This window comes from Carlito syrichta, unplaced genomic scaffold (genome assembly GCF_000164805.1).
Source record: "Carlito syrichta isolate Samal-C Ts95f unplaced genomic scaffold, Tarsius_syrichta-2.0.1 Scaffold305239, whole genome shotgun sequence".
Lineage (NCBI taxonomy): Eukaryota > Metazoa > Chordata > Mammalia > Primates > Tarsiidae > Carlito > Carlito syrichta.
In genome coordinates, this window is record NW_007249335.1 from 444,492 (window position 1) to 464,689 (window position 20,198).

Sequence of the window (20,198 nt, forward strand, 5' to 3'; positions counted from 1 at the left end):
ATGATTAGTGATGTTGAACATTTTTTCATATGTTTTTCGGCCACTTGTACATCTTCCTTTGATAAGTGTCTGTTAGTGTCCTTTGCCCACTTGGTAATGGAGTTATTAGTTTTTTTTACTGTCAACTTGTTTGAGTTCCTTGAAGATTTTTCATATTAGTCCTTTGTTGAATGCATAGTTTGTAAATATTTTCTCCCATTCTGTATGTTGTCTGTTTACTTGACTGATGGTTTCTTCAACTATGCAGAAGTTAGTTTGAGTAGGTCTCACTTGTCAATATTGGTTTTTGCTGCTTTTGCTTCTGAGAACTTGGTCATAAGCTGAAGTCCAGAAGAGCATCTCCTAGGCTTTCTTCTAGGATTTTTATGGTCTAAAGTTTTACATTTAAGTCATTAATCCATCTTGAGTTAGTTTTTGTATATGGTGACAGGAAAGGGTCCAGCTACATTCTTATGCATACGTTGGCTAGTTTCCCCAGAACTATTTGTTAAATGGGGTGTTTTTTTCCCCAGTGTTTGTTTTTGTTGACATTGTCAAAGATGAGATGGTTGTTAAGCTAGAGTTTTTATTTCTGAGTTTTCAATGTTGTTCCATTGGTCTGTCTATTTTTGTACCAATACTTTGCTGTTTTGTTTTCTGTTGCATTGTAGTAAAAGGAAACTTGAAGACTGGTAGTGTGGTGCCTCCAGCTTTGTTCTTTCTGCTTAGGATTGCTTTGGCTATTCTGGCTTTTTTAAAATCTTTTTTAAATTTTGGCTTCCATATAAATTTAAGCATTGCTTGTTCTAAATCTGTGAAAACTGATGCTGGTAATTTGATAGGGATTGTGTTGAATCTGTATATTGCTTTGGATGATATCGACATCTTGACGATATTGATTCCACCAGTCCAAGAGCATGGAATGTTTTTCCATTTGTTTGTATCATCTTTGATTATTTTTCAGGAGTGTTTTGTAGTTTTCATTGCAGAGATCTTTCACCTCTCTGGTAAGATATATTCTGAGGGGTTTTTTTGGGTGTGCTTGGCTATTGTAAATAAGGTTGAGTTCCTAATTTTGTTATTAGCTTGGATAGGGTTTGTGTATAGAAATGCCACTGATTTTTGAGTGTTGATTTTGTATTACAAGACTACTAAAATCACTTGAGTGCTAGAAGTCTTTTAGTGGACTTTTTAGGATTAGATTATCTAGCCATAGAATCATATCTGCAAAGAAAGATAATTTAGCTTCCTCCTTTCCTATTTGGATGCCTTTTATTTCTTTCCCCTGACTGATTGCTTTGGCTAAGATGTCTAGTAATATGTTGAATAAGAGTGATAAGAGAGGGCATCCTTGTCTTGTTCCAGTTCTTAGGGGAAATACTTCCAATTTCTGCCCATTAAATATGATGCTGCTTGTGGGTTTGTTGTTGATGAATCTTAATATTTTGAGTAATGTTTCTTTGATGCCTAGGTAGTTGATTTTTATCATGAAGGAATGCTGTATTTTGCCAAATGAGATAATTTTGTGGTCCTTGCTTTTACTTGTTTATGTGGTGAATTATGTATATTGATTTGTGTATGTTGAACCTGCTTTGCATCCCAGATGAATTATTTTTTTGATGCACTGCTGGATGCAGTTTGCCAAAATTTTGTTGAGGATATTTGCATCTATGTTCATCAGAGAAATTAGCCTGTAACTTTCTTATTTTTTTTCTGTCTTTGCCTTTTTCTTTTCTTTTTTTTTTGGTAGTACAATGTTGGCTTCATAGAATGAGTTAGGGAGAAGTCCCTTCTTATCAACTGTTCGGAATAATTTTAGTAGTTTTGGTACCAACTCTTCCCTGTATGTCTAGTAGAATTCAGTTTTAAGACCATCATGTACTAGACTTTTTTTGGTGGGTAAGTTTTTTATTATTCATTCAATTTCATGGTTCATTATTGATCTATTCAGGCTTTCAGTTTCTTACTGTTTCAATCTTGGGAGGTGGTGATTCCAGAATTGTATCTACTTTCTCTAGGTTTTCAAATTAGCACATATTCAAATGTTAATTACAATCTCTGATAATCTTTAGTATTTCTTCTGGGTTAGTTGTAATGTTGCCTTTTTAGTTTCTGAGTATACTTTAGATTTTCTCTTTCACTCTCTCTCTCTCTTTTTTTTTGTTAGTCAAGCCAGAGGTCTGTCACACTTGCTTATCTTTTCAAAGTCCCAGCTTTTCAAATCATTGTTCCTTTGTGTGTTTGTTGTTGTGAGGTTTTTATTACTTGATTGCATTTATTTTTTTATATGATTTTGGTTACTTTTCTATTTTCCTGGCTTTTATTACATTTTGATACTATTTTTCTAGTTCCCTTAGAGGAGATGTGATATTGTTTATTTGAGATCTTTTTGTTTTTGTGATATGAGTATGCAGTGCAATAAATTTTCCTCTCAGCACTGTTTTGGCAGCATGCCAGAGGTTTGGTATGTTGTGTCTTTATTTTCATTTATTTCAAATAATTGCTTTTATTTCTTTCCTGATTTGATTGTCTGTCCCAAAATAGGCCATAAAGAAGTTGTTTAATGTCCACATGTGTGTGTTTTAGGATCACTCTTTATGTTGATTTCTAGTTTAGTTCTGCCGTGGTCAGAAAAGATACTAGGTATGATTTCTTTTTTAAATTTATTCAAGAATGATTTATGACCAAGTATGTGGTCAACCTTGGAGAATGATCTCTGTATAGAAAAGAAAAGATATATATTTTGTAGTTGTTAAGTGAAGTGTTCTATAGATGTCTGTTAGAACTAATTGGTCAAATGTGAGATTTAAGTACAAGATTTCTTTGTAGTATTCTGTCTCGATGATCTGTTTAAAGTTGTTAGTGGGTTGTTGAAATCCCCCATTATTATGTGTGACTATCTACTCTTTTCTCAGGTTAAGTAGCAATTATTTTATAAATCTGTATGCTCCTATTTGGGTGCATATATATTTAAAATAGATGAGTCTTGTTGTCGAATTGAACCCTTTATCATTACATCGTGCCCTTCATTGTCTTTTCTTACTGTTATTGGCTTAAAGTTTGCTTTATCTGACATCAAAATAGCAACTCTTGCTCTTTTTTGTTTTCCATGTGCATGGAAGGTCTTTCTCTATCCCTTTACCTTGAGCCTATATGGGTGTCATAGAGGTGGGATGGATCTCCTGAAGACAGTAAAAGAATGAGTCTTTTTTTTAATCCAATTTGCCACTCTATGTCTTTTAAATGAGGCATTAACACCATTAACATTCAGGGTTACTATAAATAAGTGAGGGTTAGTTCCCATCATAGTGTTGTGAGGAGTTGCCTCGTGGCCTCAGTTTTGTGGGTGATTTATGTGGGCTGTAAGTTGTGCACTTACTTGTGTTTTTGTGATGGGTACTGTCCTTTTTTGTTTCCATGTTTAGAATTTCTTTAAGCAGTTCTTGTGAGACTTGTCTAGAGAGGACAAATTCTCTTAGCATTTACTTGTCTGGAAAGGACTTTATTAAACCTTCATTTATGAAGCTTTGTTTGTCATGGTATTCTTGGTTGGCCTTTCTTTTCTTTAAGAATATTATCAATGGAACCCCAGTCTCTTCTGGCTTGTAAAGTTTCTTCTGAGAGGTCTTTTGTTATTCTAATGAGTCTTTCCTGGTAGGTGTTCTGTCCATTCCCTCTAGCTGCCTTTAATACATTGTTTTTTCATGCTAACCTTGGAGAATCTAATGACAATGTGCCTGAGGGATGATAGTCTCATATAGTAGCTCACAGGAGTTCTCTGTATTTCTTGTATCTTCATGTTGACATCTTTAGCAAGATGGGGGAAGTTTTGATGGATTTTTACCTTCTCTTTCAGGAATGCCAATCAGGCATAGATTTGTTCTCTTGTGTAATTCCATGCCTCTTGGAAGTTTTGTTCATTTTTTACAATTCTTTCTTCTTTAATTTTATCTGACTGAGTTGCTTTTAGTAATTAGTCTTCTAGTTCTGAAGTTCTTTCCCCTGTTTGTTCAAGTCTGTTGTTAAGGCTTTGGCTGTGTTTTGAAATTCTTGAAGCAAGTTCTTCATTTCCAGGATTTTAGTATAGTTCTTTATCAGAGTGACAATGTCAGCTGTCACATCTTGAACAGCTTTTATGGCCTCTCTGATTTAGGAATATACTTTTTCTTAGATCTCAATGTGTTTCTTTGCCATCTATATTCTGAATATTTTGTTTGTTGTTATGGAAAATTTGTTCTGTATATGAACCATTACTTGGGAACTGATCACACAGGGGTGATAAAACACTCTGATTGTTGTGTGTTGCTGGAATTTTTGTGCTGATTTCTTCACATTTGAAAGTGCTGATGCTTCACTCTCTTTCCAAAGCTATTAGCAGGTGTATTTTGTTAGTTGTAGTTCAAGATATAGACCTGTAGATGGCACTGAACTGTGCCAGTACACTGTAGTCTGGCAGCTTCGTATTCCTGCTCATTTCCTGTCAGAATTGCCTTTCAGAGGAGTTACCCTAGTGGGTCTGGCAGCTGGCCTACTTGAGAGTGTTGGGTCTGGTTCTGTGTCGTCATGTTTAGACGATTGTGGGGGCCTTGCTTGCTCACTGGATCAAGAGCCTATGTTCTGTGATTGTGAAGGAACAGTCTAGATAGGAGAAGCTTCTAAGTGCCTTGATCACTCTCTGCTGCAGTTATCTCTGCTGCAGAGATTGTGGTGCTCTCCCGCCCACAACCTCCACACTCAGGCGCACAAAGAGCCTGCTTAATGGTGATGGTGACTGACCTTCCCAAAGGTTTGGGTAGTGTGTCCTCCCTATCATGTTCAGGCTGGTATGGGGATCTGCTGGCCATTAGTAGGTGATCCATGCCAGAGTGAAGCAGTCAAGATGAGGGAGGATGAAGAGTGCCCTGACTCCTCACTGCTTGCTCCTGTTTATTTGAGTTGTGGGCCCATGCTGGAGACGCTATCATTCTGTTGCGTTGCCTTCTCCCTAGCCCAGGAGTGACAGAGACAAGGGTGACAGGGGCTGGAAAGTGTCTTTCCTTCAGCAGAGGGAACTTGAGTCTCCTTTCCTGTTCAGCAGCAATAAATGCTGGAGCTGAGCTGCATGGGGTCAGTGGCCTGAGGCATTCCATGTGGGCTTGGAGATGCCTCCACACTGTCACCTCTGGGGACTCTATGCTGATCTGGAGGTAGGAAGGATCGCAGAGGCTCTCCCTTTACTTGGATCATGAATGTTGAAATGACACCTCCAGATATCTACCTTCACTATCTCTCTTGATAGTTGTCTTAAAATATATACAGGGAGCCAAAAAAATACATACACTTATTAAGAAAGAATAAACTACATTAAGAGTGTAGATGAGCCAGACTCGGTGGCTCAGCCTGTAATCCCGCGTCTTGGGAGGCTGAGGTGAGTGGATTGCCTGAGCCCACGGGTTCGAGACCCACCTGAGCAACTTGGCGAGACCTCATCTCTACAATAATCAAAAAATTAGCCGGGTGTGGTAGCGCGCACCTGTAGTTCCAGCTACTTGGAAGGCTGAGGTGGAAGGATCGCTGGAGCCCAGCAGGTCGAGGCTGCGGTGGCCGGGGGTGGCCACTGCACTCCAGTCTGGGCGACAGAGTGAGACTCCAACTAAAAAAAAAAAAAAAGAATGTAGATGAATACAAGCTAATGCTTTACTTCTGCAATTACAAGAGGAGCTCAAAATGGTTACCATCGGCATCTAGGCACTTCTGATTACAACAAACTAAAAGTAATGCATTGATAATATATCTCTTTTTTGATAAATGAAAATCAAATTATTGAGAAAATCAATAAAATACAAAAAATACATTTACAATCTTTTTAGGTTACTTGAGTTTAATTTTTTATTTATTTATTTATTTATTCTCCTTTTTTATTTTAAAGATGTGGGGTACAATTCAGGGTTAGGTATAGAAATGTGCATTATGCAGGTGCCCTTGTTGATGAGGTGTGCTCTCCCTTCCTCAGGCAGATTCCTACTATTGCCAATCCCACTTCCCCACCAGCTCCCTGCAGTTTCCTGCTACTGCCAGTCCTTTTCTTATAGTGTTAAGACAATTGTTCAAGGTCTGCTTATGAGTGAGAACATGTGATACTCAGTTCTTTGTTTCTGTGAAAGATCACTCAGTATTATAGATTCTAAGTCCATCCAGGTTGCTGTGAAGTTCATAATTTTGTTCTTCTTTATGACTGAATAATATTCCATCATGTATATGTACTATATTTTTTTAATCCAGTCCTCTTTGATGATGGTTAATTCCATGTTCTTACTACTGTGAACAATGCTGTGATAAAACATGTGTGCAGGTAAGTTTTTATAGAGTGATTTGAGTTCTTCCAGGTATGTCGCCAGTAGACGGATTGCAGGGTCATATGGAAGGTCGATTTTTAGATCTTTTAGGATTCGTCACACTTTTCACAGAGGTTGTACTAGTTTACACTCCCACCAACAGTGTAGAAGTGTTCACTTTTTGCCACATCCTCTCCAGCATCTGTTGGTTTTTGAGATATTGATGATAATAATAGCCATCCTGACTAGAGTTAGGTGGTATTTCAGTGTAGTTTTAATTTGCATTTCTTTGATGACTAATGAGGTTGAGCATTTTTTCATGTATCTATTGGCTGCTCGTATGTCTTCTTTTGAGAAGTGTATATTCATCTCCCTTGCCCATTTTGTAATGGGGCTATAATCTGTCAAAAACCTCCTTGCCCTGTTAAACGGCTTTGGCAAAGTCTCAGGGCATAAAAGCAATGTGCAAAAGACAGTCGTATTTCTATACACCAACAATAAACAAACAGAAACCCAAATAAGAAGCCTAAACCCATTCACAATAGCCACACAAAAATCAAATACGTTGGCATCTTCCTAACCAGAGATGTGAAAGAACTTTACAATGAAAACTACAAAACACTGCTCAGAGAAATCAAAGATGACACAAACAAATGGAAAAATAAAATTCCATACTCATGGACTGGAAGAATCAACATTGTTAAGCTGTCCCTCCTACACATTAAATTACCAGCAGCATTCTTCTCAGACCTGGAAATGACAATACAGAAATTCATATAGAAACATAAACAACCACGAATCACCAAAGCAATCTTCAGCAAAAAAACAGAGCAGGAGGTATCATACTCCAAGACTTTAAACTCTATTATAAAACTACAATAATCAAAACAGCCTGGTATTGGTACAAGAACAGGCATATGGACTGATAGAACAGGATAGAGATTCCAGAAGCAAAACCTCAATTTCTAAACCTACTCATCTTCAACAGAGCCTCCACCATCAACACTGGGGAGAGGAGAACCTATTCAGTAAATGGTGCTGGGAAAACAAGATTCAAACAAGATCTCCACCTATCACCATACACAAAAATCAGCTCTAAATGGATCAAAGACCTAAATGTAAAACCTCAAACTAAAAGAACCTAGGAAATGCAGGAGACACCCTTACGGAAATTGGAACTGGCAACCAATTCCTGATCAAAACTCCAAGCATCCATGCCATAAGAGATAAGATAGAAAAGTGGGACCTCATCAAACTGACAGGTTTCTATAAAGCCAAAGAAACCATCAAGAGAGCAGGGAAACAGCCCACAAACTGAGAAATAATATTTGCCAACTGTATGTCTGACAAAGGCCTAACATCTAGGATCTACCAGGAACTCAAATGTGCCGAGAAGACAGTATCTCTTAAAATGTGTATACTTTTTTTTTTGGTACCCCTGGTATTTTCAGTTATGACATGTGAGTTCTTATGGTAAAATGAAGGCATCTATATTATACTTTGTATTATGGAAAAAAATCCTAGCATATAAAAACTTTGTCTTCAAATTAAGGTTTTCTATTGTATGTTCCCGTTTTGTCTTAAGTCATCAAAATGTCAGTGACTTTGCCATATAGTCAGTGATGTCAATATGACTCAAATTACTCTTGTGTTTTCTTTTCTTTCCTTTTTTTTTTTACAGGAAACTCAGGCAACCTGTATTTATCAAAGAGGAGATGGTAAAAGTGACAATATTACTTTGAGCAAAGTTGTGGTATTAAACAAACAATAACAGCAACAACTACTATTACAAAGTAATTTATTTGAAAGCAAACCCTTGATCTACAGTGGAAGTTTAAAATCCTTAATGATAATTTACTAATTAATCAATGTTCCATGTATTCAGATATATAACTCATTAAAATAGGCATTTGTTTTATTTTGGAAACTCTTTGTAGCTCTACTCTGATTATTTTATCAGCTTACTATTTAAATGTAGATAGAAAAAGTACACTATTTTATTAATTCCAGTTCGTCATATAAATAATCAGACTTTTGAACAAACTGACATGCAAACATGTGTAACAGAGAACTATCAAGTTCCCCTGCTAGAGTTCAAAGTATAAATTAGCTTACATGCTTCTGTGAATTTATCAGTGAGGGAAAAGTTCTGATATAGGAAAAAGCAAATGGGTTATAGGAATTTGAGTTTCTAAAAAAATTATAATCACCAACTGACAAAATGTCATTTGCTCATGATGAGCCTTTTGTATTTTCTTCTGAAAAACAGGAAACACTACATATAAAGGACAGAAAAGTCCCTGCCCATTACTGGAAATTTTTTCTAATAACCAGAATATGTACCTCACAGAGAGAACAGTTTGTTTAAATATAGCCTCGTTGTTTATTAACATATTAACTTGCTTTGCTTTCCCAGTCATATAAAAGTGAGAAAAAGGCAGAAGAGAGGGGATCAGGGAAGGAGAAGAAGAAAGGGGAAGAGAAGGGAGGAGATTAAAAGGGCAGGAAAGGGAAAAAAAGAAAAGGCAAGAGAGGAAGAGAGGGAGGGAAGGCAAGGGGAAGAGATTGGGGAAAGAAGAGGAGAGGCAGAAAGGAGAAAAAGAAGGAAAGGAAGGGAAAGAGAAGGAAGAGCAGAGGAGAGATCAGTGTGTGTGTGTGTGTGTGTGTGTGTGTGTGTGTGTGTGTGTGTGTGTGTGTGTGTGTTTTCTTCTACCCATATAGAAAAGACTCTGTATTCTTTGGCTTCAGAATAGAAATTGCTCAAGGCAAACCTCCTGACCTGGCATTTGAGAAACTTGTGTTGTGTTATATTGGTTATCCCCAAGAGGAAGAAAAACTAATTTGAGTGTAAACTGCCACATCCACCTCATAAGATGGAGAAAGGAGAGAGGCAAGAGAGCAAGAAGAGAAGTTACTTGGCATCTCCCTACGCATTTTGCTGTATGTAAAACATCTGGGAACTTCCCATCTCTCTGCTGTAAGAAAAAGGAGGGAAAGTTCCAGTAATAACTTAGATTAACCTTTCTTCCAGAGAAGAGAGCTTCAAAAAAGTTTCTATTTAATTAATTAAAAAAAAGAATAATGTGAAAATTTCTATATACCCAAGTTTGCAACTGCAGCTTTTTGCCAATTTTTCCCCAACTTGTCCCCAGAGTTGAGGTTTTTCTTTTATTTCTAGAGACTATTTCTGGTAGTGGGACCTGAATTGGCCACCAATCAGCAGCATTTGAAAAAGCTTGTGTTGTGTCTGTCTCTAATCTCATCACTCATTTTTACTTACTGAACTTCCAGAATAAGAGTTTCATGATTGGCTTGGTAGTGCAGGCTTGAATTGTTACAGAAAGAGTTTGCTGCACTAAATTTAATTTGGTTAATCATTCAACAAGTACTTGTTTGTGAAAGTATCACTGGATGTGTGGCACAGTACATGCTTTTAACCAGATTTGAACAGAAGGATGGCCGTTTGGACCAAGCTGAAGTGTTTGGTTTCATGTGTCATATAATTTCCAAAGTTCCTCGCCATGATGCAATGCCAAGTGGGATTGTACTTCTTGTCAACTCCTTCTTTATGAGCCACAGTGTCCTTTTTCTTTTCTTTTTTTTTTTTTTTTTTGAGTTGGATTCTCACTCTGTGGCCCAGACTGGAGTGCAGTGGCCGCTCCCGGCCGCCGCAGCCTCCACCTGCTGGGCTCCGGCGATCCTTCTGCCTCAGCCTTCCAAGTAACCGGAATTACAGGCATGCGCTACCATGCCCGGCTGATTTTTTGATTTATTGTAGAGATGTGGTCTCGTTGTCCAGGCGGGTCTCGAACCCGCGGGCTCAGGCAATCCACTCATCTCAGCCTCTCAAAGGCGCAGGATTACAGGCTGAGCCACCGAGCCCAGCTACACAGTGTCCTTTTTAATGTATTTCTCCAACACCTGAGTGGTGCACTCCACGGAGTCCTGCTGCATCTGTTCTGACATGTCCTCAGTATTGATCATGGCCTTTCTGTCACATGTGGTTACCATGGAGAACGTGAGGACAACAGTCTTCTGGGCATCTTCTGGGGTCTCTAGCACGGGTCAGGCTTGACTGGAGCTATTGTGTCTACCAACGCCATTGTGCGTCAACAACAGATAATATTGCTCCATACATAGGCAAGGCTCTGAGAAGGATAAAACTGACGCGGGGTGGGGTGTGGCGCAAAACTCATGGATTCTTTCGCTCGTTTCTGTTTTTTTCTTGTTTGTGTGTGTGTGGTTTGTTTTTGTTTTTGTTTTTGTTTTTGAGTTGGAATCTCACTCTGTCACCCAGGCCGGAGTGCAGTGGCACACTCACGATCACTGCAGCCTCGACCTGCAGGGCTCAGGCGATCCTTCCGCCTCAGCCTTCCAAGTAGCTGGAACTACAGGCGTGTGCCACTAGGCCCAGCTAATGACTCATTTCTAAAATGAATGTTAGATTGGTCAGCCAATTTTTTATATATATATTTTTTTATTTTACAGATGTGGGTTACCATTCAATGTTAGATATAAAAGTGGTCTTTGTACACAGCAAAGTTTTAAAACCAAATTTATTAGAGAAAGAAGGGAGAAAAGAAAGGGAGACATCAGAGCTGGCGAATTGGTGAAAGAAACTGCACCTTTGTTCTTTACAATACACCTGATATACCTTCCCAGTGGTTGATATGCTAAAGAGGGTGTAGCCCAGGTAAACTGCCACTCTGGAGACTGACATCTCTGGGCTCCTGGAGTGGGAGATGAGGAGGGGTGGCCTTCTCCTGACCACCTTGTCTTTTGCAGGAGACCTGTCACACATTTCTAATTCACAAGTTCCTGAGCTAAAAGGTGGTCTTATTATCATTTCTATGGCTTTGGTAATTGAAGAGGGTGGTACTCAGTCTTAGACTGGGAACCTGAAAGTTTCATGAACTACAAAGTTAGGCTGTCCTACTCTTGCATCTGATGGGATTTTCTTTGGATTTGCTAAGGGGATGGGGTAGGCTGCAGCTTGGCCTAGAGTAAAATTTAATTTTTAAAAAATGTCTGAACACTTCCTAAAACCTGCCTACAGGAAATTTATCTATCTATGTCTAACCCTCGCTAGCTGCCTTGCCTCAAAAATCACAGTCTCTGCCTCTCAGGAACTTATCATGTTGTAAGTGGGATGGCACATGTGGAAATTAATAGACAACTCAACACTTTTTTTTCTGTTTCCAAAAAAGAAGGAATAGAAGAAGTTCACTGTGTTCTTTCTTTAACTTCCCCAGCTCGCCCTGCAGTGGGTCTTGCTTTCATTCCTCTGCTCATAACCTGCTATTTCAAAATCCCCTTAAATATTAGCTTATATTAGTATAAAAGTTTTGCTTACCATTAGATCTCTGAATTTCACTTTGTGTCTGATGTTTTGTAGTTTCCCATTAATTTAATTTAAAGGCAGAGAAAGATAGAAACTTACAAAATCTAAGAAATAGAAGTGTGGCCTAGACAAGCAAGTGCTTTAAAAGTGACAATGTTAAAGAATAGTTTTTAAGATAATATTTTGATGAAATGCTTTTTAAAAGTATTAAGAGATTTTAGAAGAAGCAAGGTCTTGTGAAAATAAGACCTTGATATGTCCATTTCTGTTACTATATCATATCTACAGTCAGTCGTTCAAGGAATGGCTCAAAAATGACACCGACCACACTCTCTGATTCACTGTCCACATATTAGAACCTAACAAAAATTTCAATGTTATTATAGTACAAGTCATAAATAAAATAGAAAATCAATTTTTTGAATGTTGACTTTCTCTTCAAAGTGAATAAGTTGGAGATAGTCTACTTAATTTGTAGGATTTTTGTAAGGGTGGGATTAATGTAGTGAAATGTATTTTGTTTTCATTGGTCAATGACTTACAGTGAAGTTGTTTTATGTGCTTTATTTCTCTTTCTTAGAGATAGGAAGACAGTACTCTTTACCAAGTTAATTAAGAAAAAATTGTCATTTATTGCTTTGTGTCATGGTACGATGACTTTCTACAAGTACAGTTTTATTTTCTCAGTAAACTTGTGAGACAGATACTTTTCAGTTCATTTGATAGTCAGAAGACTGAGCCTCAGCAAGGTTTTAGTGAATTGTCAAGGCTTATACAACAAGCACTTGATAGAGATGATTACATAAAATAAAGCTTTGTTAGTACTCAAAAAAGCATAGATAATTATTTTGGACTAGTCTTTATCCTTAGTCCCAGTTTTGAAAATCTTTGCTCTTAGTTTTTGTACCTATCAAAAGACTGGTGCTGAGGAATAAGCCTAAAGAGGTAATCGAGGTAAAACATTAGATAATTAATGGACTTAAAGGAATAATTTGCATCAATAAAGTTTGCACTTCACCTTTCTTCCTTGATTGCCTTGATAAGTGTGTAAATTTATTACCTGAGAATTTTGTTTGTTTGTTTGTTTGTTTGTTTTAACTCACATTAGGCAAATCAAATGTATTGTGGAATTGAGAGCCTATTTTAAACTTTTGACTAAAGCTTCATATGTTAAAATGTTATAAACTTTGAGATCAGACTGAAAACTCTCAATATATTTGACAGTGGATATTGTCTCAAAAATCCAGAGTCCAAAGTGAAGAAGGAACACAAAATTTGAAATTTAGCTCTACAACAAATCTATCAGCTCAAGCCTCAAGCGGCAGAGATCAAAACAGAGGACAATGAAATGTTTATTTACCTGAGTCTAAAGAACAGAATCACTTAACCTTGGGCAGAGGAGCTGGTTTTCCAAAAGGGAGCACATTTCACTTAATGTTTGTCAGTGGCTGAACATTTGCAGTCAGCTTAAATAGAGTGGGAGGAACTAAAATTAGTTTGTAAATTCCCCTTCGGCTGGAGTCTGAGTAATTCATTGAACTTCTCACACCAAGGTCTGGCCCCTTCATATACAAGGAATACTTGAGAGGTTCCTTGAGAGGTTCTGGAAGCTGAGGACCCCATTGGAATCCTAGCTGGTAAGCTTGAGGCATAGTTATACGTTCTCTACACAAGTATACACTCAGTGATTTTTCCAATTGAAACTTCTGTTTGCTAGAATCCTTGTCATAGTGCTTTAGAGGTTTTATCTGTTTATTTCTTCTTATATTTTCCATATTCTTTTTATAAATAAACATTTGATTACTTCTCTAGGGGTTCCACTTTTTAAAATGGGTTAAATGAAGTTTATCAATGTAATAAAAAAGAATTGATGCCAAGAAGTTCACATATACTAATTGTACACTGCAGTGCATCTACTAACCATGGTTACATTTGACAAATTAAATTTAATCTTGTAGTTACAAGAGGTTAAATAAGATTAGATCAAAATCTAGAAGAAAGAAAGATATATTTAAGTAGACTTTAAAGTCACATTTTCTGGTAACTCTAGATGTCTCATGCAGCTATTAGTCATATTAAATATTTAGAGAAGTGAAACGTCTGTTTCTTCACCAGTTTCTTCTTCTTTCTTTTTGTGACGCATTAGCCTAAGAATGGAAAGTTATATACCTAATTCTATGTAGCAGAATATTTTTTTCTTTTCTGCTTTTATTTTGAGGAGGATAGAGTGTTATTTAGTGGCAGCATTGAAGCACTAATCAAATGAACTGATTTTCCCAAGCATGGTGGCTCACACCTGTAATCCCAGCACTTTGGGAGGCTGAAGCAAGAGGATTGCTTGAGATTGGAAGTTTGAGACTAGTCTGGACCACATAACAAGACTGTCTTTATTTATTCTTATTTTTATTTTTGGTAGAGATGAAGTTTCATTATATTGTTTAGTCTAGTCTCCAACTCCTAGACACAAGCCTTGTCCTCCCACAGTGCTGGGATAACTGGTGTGAGTCACTGTTCCCAGTCATTGTCTCTATTATTTTTTATAAAATAAAAATATTGCACTGATTTTATTACTGGGAAGCTCAGCAAGCAATTCATGTACTAGGTTCAGTTCAATCCTAAAGTGCAGTAGTAACTGTAATGTCACTCATTTCTCAATGATATGCTTAAAGAAGTGTGTCTTTGAATATATATTAAGTTCACATATACTAAGATTTTCTTTCACAATGAAAAGCTACGCACATTCTTTATATGTTTTTAATTGGATTATAAACTTTAAACTCATGTGAGCAATTTGCTTTTTTCAGGCATGTAACATGAAGCTGTGTAAAGATTAACTACTGTATACTAACAATCATTTAAAACTATTTAACCTTAGACCAGTGGGTGACTAGGAGATACTCAATTTTGTAATTTCTTTTTTTTTTTCCTTTTTTTTTTTTTTTTGAGTTAGAATCTCACTCTATCACCCAGACTGGAGTGCAGTGGCACGCTCCCGGCCACTCCAGCCTTGACCTACTGGGCTCTGGCGATCCTTCCACCTCAGCCTCCCAAGTAGCTGGAACTACAGGCGCGTGCTACCATGCCCAGCTAATTTTTGATGTATTGTAGAGACAAAGTTTCACCAAGTTGCCCGGGTGGGTCGCAAACCCGCGAGCTCAGGCAATCCACTCACCTCGGCCTCCCAAAGTGCTGGGATTACAGGCTGAGCCACTGAGCACAGCCAATTTTGTAATTTCTTAAAAACAATCACTCTTTAATTATTATACAAGTTTTAGCTTTAAGTTGTAGTTGTCTAAATAAAATTGTGAAATACAATTAACAAAATTTCAAAAGTTAGTTGTGGGCACAGCAGCAATTTTCCATCACATGGTATTAACATTTAAAATATTATAAAATATATTTTATCTATTTTTAAAGAACTTCATTCATGTCATCAGCCTAACCACTATTCCTTGAAAAAAGTAAAATTTAACTGTACTTTGTATAACACTGATGCATAGAGATGTTAGGTGACTTGCCTGAGACCATATGGTATGTATGTCCACCTTCTTAATACAACTAATGGTAATTATGTGGAATATAAAATTTAAAGTCTTTAAAATGGATTTTAATTTCTTCATTTCAAAATATGAGCATGTCAATTTATTTGCAAACAGCAGCCCTAAACACGCAATAAAATTATGACTTTTGAACACTACTTGTCTTAGGTAGTAGGTGAATACAGAGTTAAGCAGCAAATTAGCATGAGTTAATAAATGGCTTTCTTGGAGTGAGGGTACTATGCAATTCTGGAATCTAAAGATTATATTTAATTCTGTTGGAGGTTGTGCACAGTGGAGTTGGGGTGAGGTGCACTCATTTGAGAAAGACTACTCCCATCCAGTATCTCACCTTACCCCAGGTGTGACAGGCTCAGAAATGGACCTAGCCACTTTAACTTTTGCCTGACTGCAACTGGAATAAAAAGAGAGAATAGATTTAAAAGAGTAAATGGACTCATACTTAGCCTGTGGTCCTTTGCAGACTGAGTGCAGGACTGTAAAAAGAAGTCAAAGATATGGAATAAGCTAAGCTAATGAAATAATCTAATGAAATATGTGTGTGTATATATATATATATATATATATACATACATACATACATATTTATATGTATACTTACATCAGGACGCATGATATAAGGAAAAATAAAGTTGAAGTTTAAGTCTCTGAGCAGAAATTCTGCTCTGTATATTACACTCACATATTTTGCCAAAAATGAACACAATTGACTCACCAACTCAGCACAATTCAGTACCATACCATGCTCTCTGTTATCCTTCTATTCCATTTTTTTTTCTCCTTTAGCTATGTCATAGTTAGGTCTTGAAATGGGGTAAAATGATTCTGATGCCTCAGGATTGATATAAGGATGAAATAAGATACAGATATAAAGAAACTAATGCATATTTTTTTATATAAGGAAAGTTGAATTTTACTTGGAATATGATAGTGGCAAACTAATCTGTATAGTAATTTAAGTAACCTCACTGAGAGTTTCAAGTTATCTCCAATGAACTCTCAAAGTACTGACCACCCCTCACGCAAAGGAAGTCCCAAATATAATGCAAGCTCTCTTGATTCTGAAGTTCACTAGAAATTTTTCTCTAATTTTTTCCCATGTTGTCAAATGAGAGAGATCGTCCCTCTAGTAATATGTCATTGATTGTGTCAAATAATTCACCAAACTATTTTGATTATTCTTTTAGTCAATTGCTATTTTGGGAGGAGCATTTAAACACTGCTCAGCAATGAGGTAGTATAAAGATAAATTAAACACAATTCAGGTCTCTGGATAGAGTACAGTTCAGTAGGATAGACCAGTAACTCAAACTACCATTAAGTAATAGATTTATAGTAGACACACTTGATAATAAGGCAGAAAAACAACTCACGTAATTTTAACCATAAATTTTAGGCAAGCAGACAGATACCCCCAGGGCCTTACACATAGCTTATTGCATGAAGTATTTCTTGACCCTTAACATAGACTTGTTCTGTCACCTTTTCAGAAGACATAGCTGTTCAATTCCCCACCATTGTGTAACTAAGTGATTCCTACTTGCTGCTAGAATCACTTCATGCTTTAACAACCAGTGGTTCTGTTTTACTCTGAAAAATGAGTCATTCATGATAACTTTCCTCCTAGATCCTAACATTTCATAGCTTTTACCCGTAAATATGTAAAATTCTTGTTCCTGTTTCTAGCTGAATGACTAAATATACCTCACAGCTCAGACTCCTGAAAGAATTTAATTATATGCTCAGGTAGACATCATCAGTGTTTGGGTAGAGATTTTACAGAAAGTCATGCACAGATCTTGGTTAAAACTATGTTGTCCTTAGTGGGTCAGTGTCCAACAGAGTTCTAACAAACTATGACCAAGCAACTGATAACATCTAGTAGTAGAGACACAGTCATCTCTATTTAGAAGACAAGTTCCTTCATCAGAAAGCTACTGGTAGGGACTTATTTAGAATCAAGTTGTGGGCATGATGATCATGACTGATATATTCCATTCACACATGTTTCCAAATAAATACAGTACCTGGAAGAATGTATTATCTTAAGTAATGCTCATAACAGTATGCTCATAAATGTTACAGATATTCAGAGGAAGAAATACTGCTTTAATCTGAGACATAATACCAGACCTCATTAAAAATGTGGCATTTGAGCTAGGACTTTGAAGTGTGGTTACAATCTAAACATTGAAGAAGGGAAAGCAAACCATTTTAGACAAAAGGAATGGCATGAGAAAAATCACAGAAATAGGAAATTTCATGAGGGGACAAATAATAGTTGTGGTCAGATATTAAAACCACCATCAACATCAATGTTGAAATCATTGGCTTTTGTCCAAAAGCATGAATTGGAGCAATTGGGAGCCATTACTGGTAGCAAACTAAAAAACTTCCAATGGTGAAGGTTGGTATCTTAATCTAGGAATACAAAGGATGATTCATCAGCAAAGAACATTGGCAATTGAGAAAAAAGAGTCCTAGTAAGTAGAAGAATGTAAATTTAGAATACAGGAAAAATATCTGTCACTCCATAACATGATTTAGAGTGCTTGTATGTTTCTTCCTCAGAAAGATGCACTGGATCCCTCTAAGGTAGCTCTTCCACACCCTAGTGACTCTGTCCTATTACTCTCTTGAAACTATCTAAAATTGCATTATTTATTTTTCCATTATTCCACTAAAAAGTAAACAGTACAAGAGTTGGCACTCACTTATCTCATACCCTTCTTTCTCGCCCTTGCTGGAGGCCACATGGTTGATGCTCAAGAAGTATTCATTGAAAGAGTAAATAGATGGAAGAATGCATGAATGAACTCAGCAAATTATATGTAAATTCAGCCTGGCAGAGCAAACTCTTCCCCTTTAATATGATTCTTGCTCAATTTAAATAAATTAAAACTTGGAAAATATAAACAAAGTTGGGCAAAGTTTAAAAATATATTATTAAATTTCCACTCTCATTTATTTCCTTCAGAGATACTAAATTTTCTTTCCAAAAATGAAGAAAATGTTAAATGGTGATTGAAAAGAGTAAAATGTGGTTACAGGGTCCTGAGTGTTCTGAGATGGTACATGCAGTGGTGAAAAAGAAGAAATTTCTCATTATTAACAGCAGCAGGTGGATGAATCTCTTTGGTGTTCATATGAAAAAAAAAATACTAACATTTAAAGCAAAGTCACTTTTTCATCAATTATTTTCATAATTGATGAAAATTCATGTTTGGATCCAGTATGTCCATAGCTTTAAAAATATGATCTAAAAACCACTGAAAGTGGGATTGGGAGAAGAACAAGTTGGCTGGGACACTGTTTTTCTGCACTTTCACAAAAAAACATTTCTACTACTAGATTCCATTAAAATACCTAAAGGAAAATTGATGAAGATAACTCATATGTGTTTGAAAGCTATGAATGTGGTACACTTTTCTAGATAATAAGAATTAAACAAGCTAACATTTATTGAGAACTTAGTCTGTGCTGAGTGCTATTACCTAGTTTAATCCTTTCAACGTCCCTAAGGACTATTACTTTCTTCGTTGCCCATATGAGAACAACTCAGCACAGAGTTTAATGTCGGTTGGTTAATTATAGTATTTCCAAGGTTGGGAAAATGGGAATCTTAGTTAAAACAAATGGTGCAGTTCCTAAAAAGCTAATTTTCTGCAGGAAAAGAATGGAGGATATGCTAAACTTTGTTGTGTTGTTTCATTTTCAGAGAATAATTTGTAATGGCACCTTCACCTCTTGAGCTACCAGCTGACACAGTGCAACGCATCGCTGCTAAACTCAAATGTCACCCAACAGATGAAAGGGTTGCTCTCCACCTAGATGAGGAAGATGAGCTGAGGCACTTCAGGGAGCAATTTTATATACCCAAAATGCGGGATCTGCCTCTAAGTAAGAATACTGGGGAAGTTTTTAAAAATGAATTTATTAATTTGTTTTGCTACTATGTGTGCTTACTATAATCTTTGGGAAATCCATCGTTCAATTGTATAATAGAGTCATTACAATTGTGTCTGAAAAACAGCAGGTTTCTGATGCTGCTAAATCAACCTATCATCCTACCTTAGCCTGAGATTTTTTTGTTTGTTTGCTTCTTTCTCTGAATAAAATACATACAGGGTGCTTATCCTGTCAACTGCTTCTCTAAACAATTGAGTGACTGACTGAAAATTATAGGTGGATGATTTACTTATTCTCTAAGCACTTGGCATTCAAAGCAATTCTTTTTTTTTTTAGCCAGGGTCTCACTCTGTCACCCAGGATGGAGTGCAGTGTCATGCTCATGGCCACTGCAGTCTTGACCTACTGGATTCAGATCCTTCTGCTTTAGCCTTCCAAGTAGCTGGAACTACAGGCACATGCCACCATGTCCATCTAGTTTTCTGATTTCTTGTAGAGACGAGGTCTCTCCAAGTTGTCCAGGTCTTGAACCCCAAGGCTCAGACAGTCCTCGTGCCTCAGCCTCCCAAAGTGCTGGGATTACAGGCATGAACCAGTGTGCCCAGCTCAACAATTCTTTTAGAATACAATATTAGAACATCTCTTATACAGTGACACCTAGTTTCTGAAAGTACAATATTTGTCTTAGATGGAATATTATTTCGTGACCTGGATATATTAGGAGAAATACTATGTGAACAGACAACTTTACATGCTGTGAGAAAAGATGACATGCATAAGTTACCAAGAAAAAGAAACAATTAATGCCTAAGAAATACAAACTGAATTTAAATAATAATATAGTAATCTGACTCTGATCTTGGTTTTGGGGAAGTGTTCCAAAAAACATAGGTAGCAAACACAAAAATAAAAAACAATTCATGCCGGGCTCGGTGGCTCAGCCTGTAATCCTGAGCCTTTGGGAGGCTGAGGTGAGTGGATTGCCTGACCCGCGGGTTCGAGACCAGCCTGGGCAGCGAGACCTCATCTCTACAATAAATCAAAAAATCAGCCGGGCGTGGTAGCGCATGCCTGTAATTCCGGCTACTTGGAAGG

The 20,198-nt window shown here is 37.0% G+C and overlaps 2 protein-coding genes across 2 annotated transcripts in view; one reads left to right on the plus strand and one right to left on the minus strand.

The window, feature by feature from the left end:
- Positions 1-9,726: 9,726 nt before the first annotated feature.
- On the minus strand, positions 9,727-10,304 carry LOC110595927 (dynein light chain 1, cytoplasmic-like). The gene is made up of 2 exons (XM_021714115.1): positions 10,185-10,304; positions 9,727-9,882 (listed from the first exon to the last, which is right to left on the minus strand). The coding sequence occupies exons 1-2, from the start codon at positions 10,302-10,304 to the stop codon at positions 9,727-9,729; spliced, it is 276 nt and encodes a 91-aa protein (XP_021569790.1).
- Positions 10,305-13,199: 2,895 nt separating this feature from the next.
- KYNU (kynureninase) overlaps positions 13,200-20,198 on the plus strand; it is a 136,484-nt gene continuing 129,485 nt past the window's right edge. The window contains exons 1-2 of the mRNA XM_008061398.2: positions 13,200-13,271; positions 18,907-19,094. Coding sequence (XP_008059589.1) covers positions 18,926-19,094 — 169 coding nt within the window. The 5' untranslated portion in view covers positions 13,200-13,271; positions 18,907-18,925. The remainder of the gene's footprint in view (positions 13,272-18,906; positions 19,095-20,198) is intronic.

Excerpts from the sequence above, each read along its gene's own strand:
- LOC110595927 (XM_021714115.1), bottom strand. The coding sequence starts at position 10,304 with ATGGTAACCACATGTGACAGAAAGGCCATGATCAATACTGAGGACATG. Across the intron at positions 9,883-10,184 it reads AATACATTAAAAAGGACACT|AAAAAGGACACTGTGGCTCA; the intron begins GTGTAGCTGGGC and ends AAAAAAGAAAAG.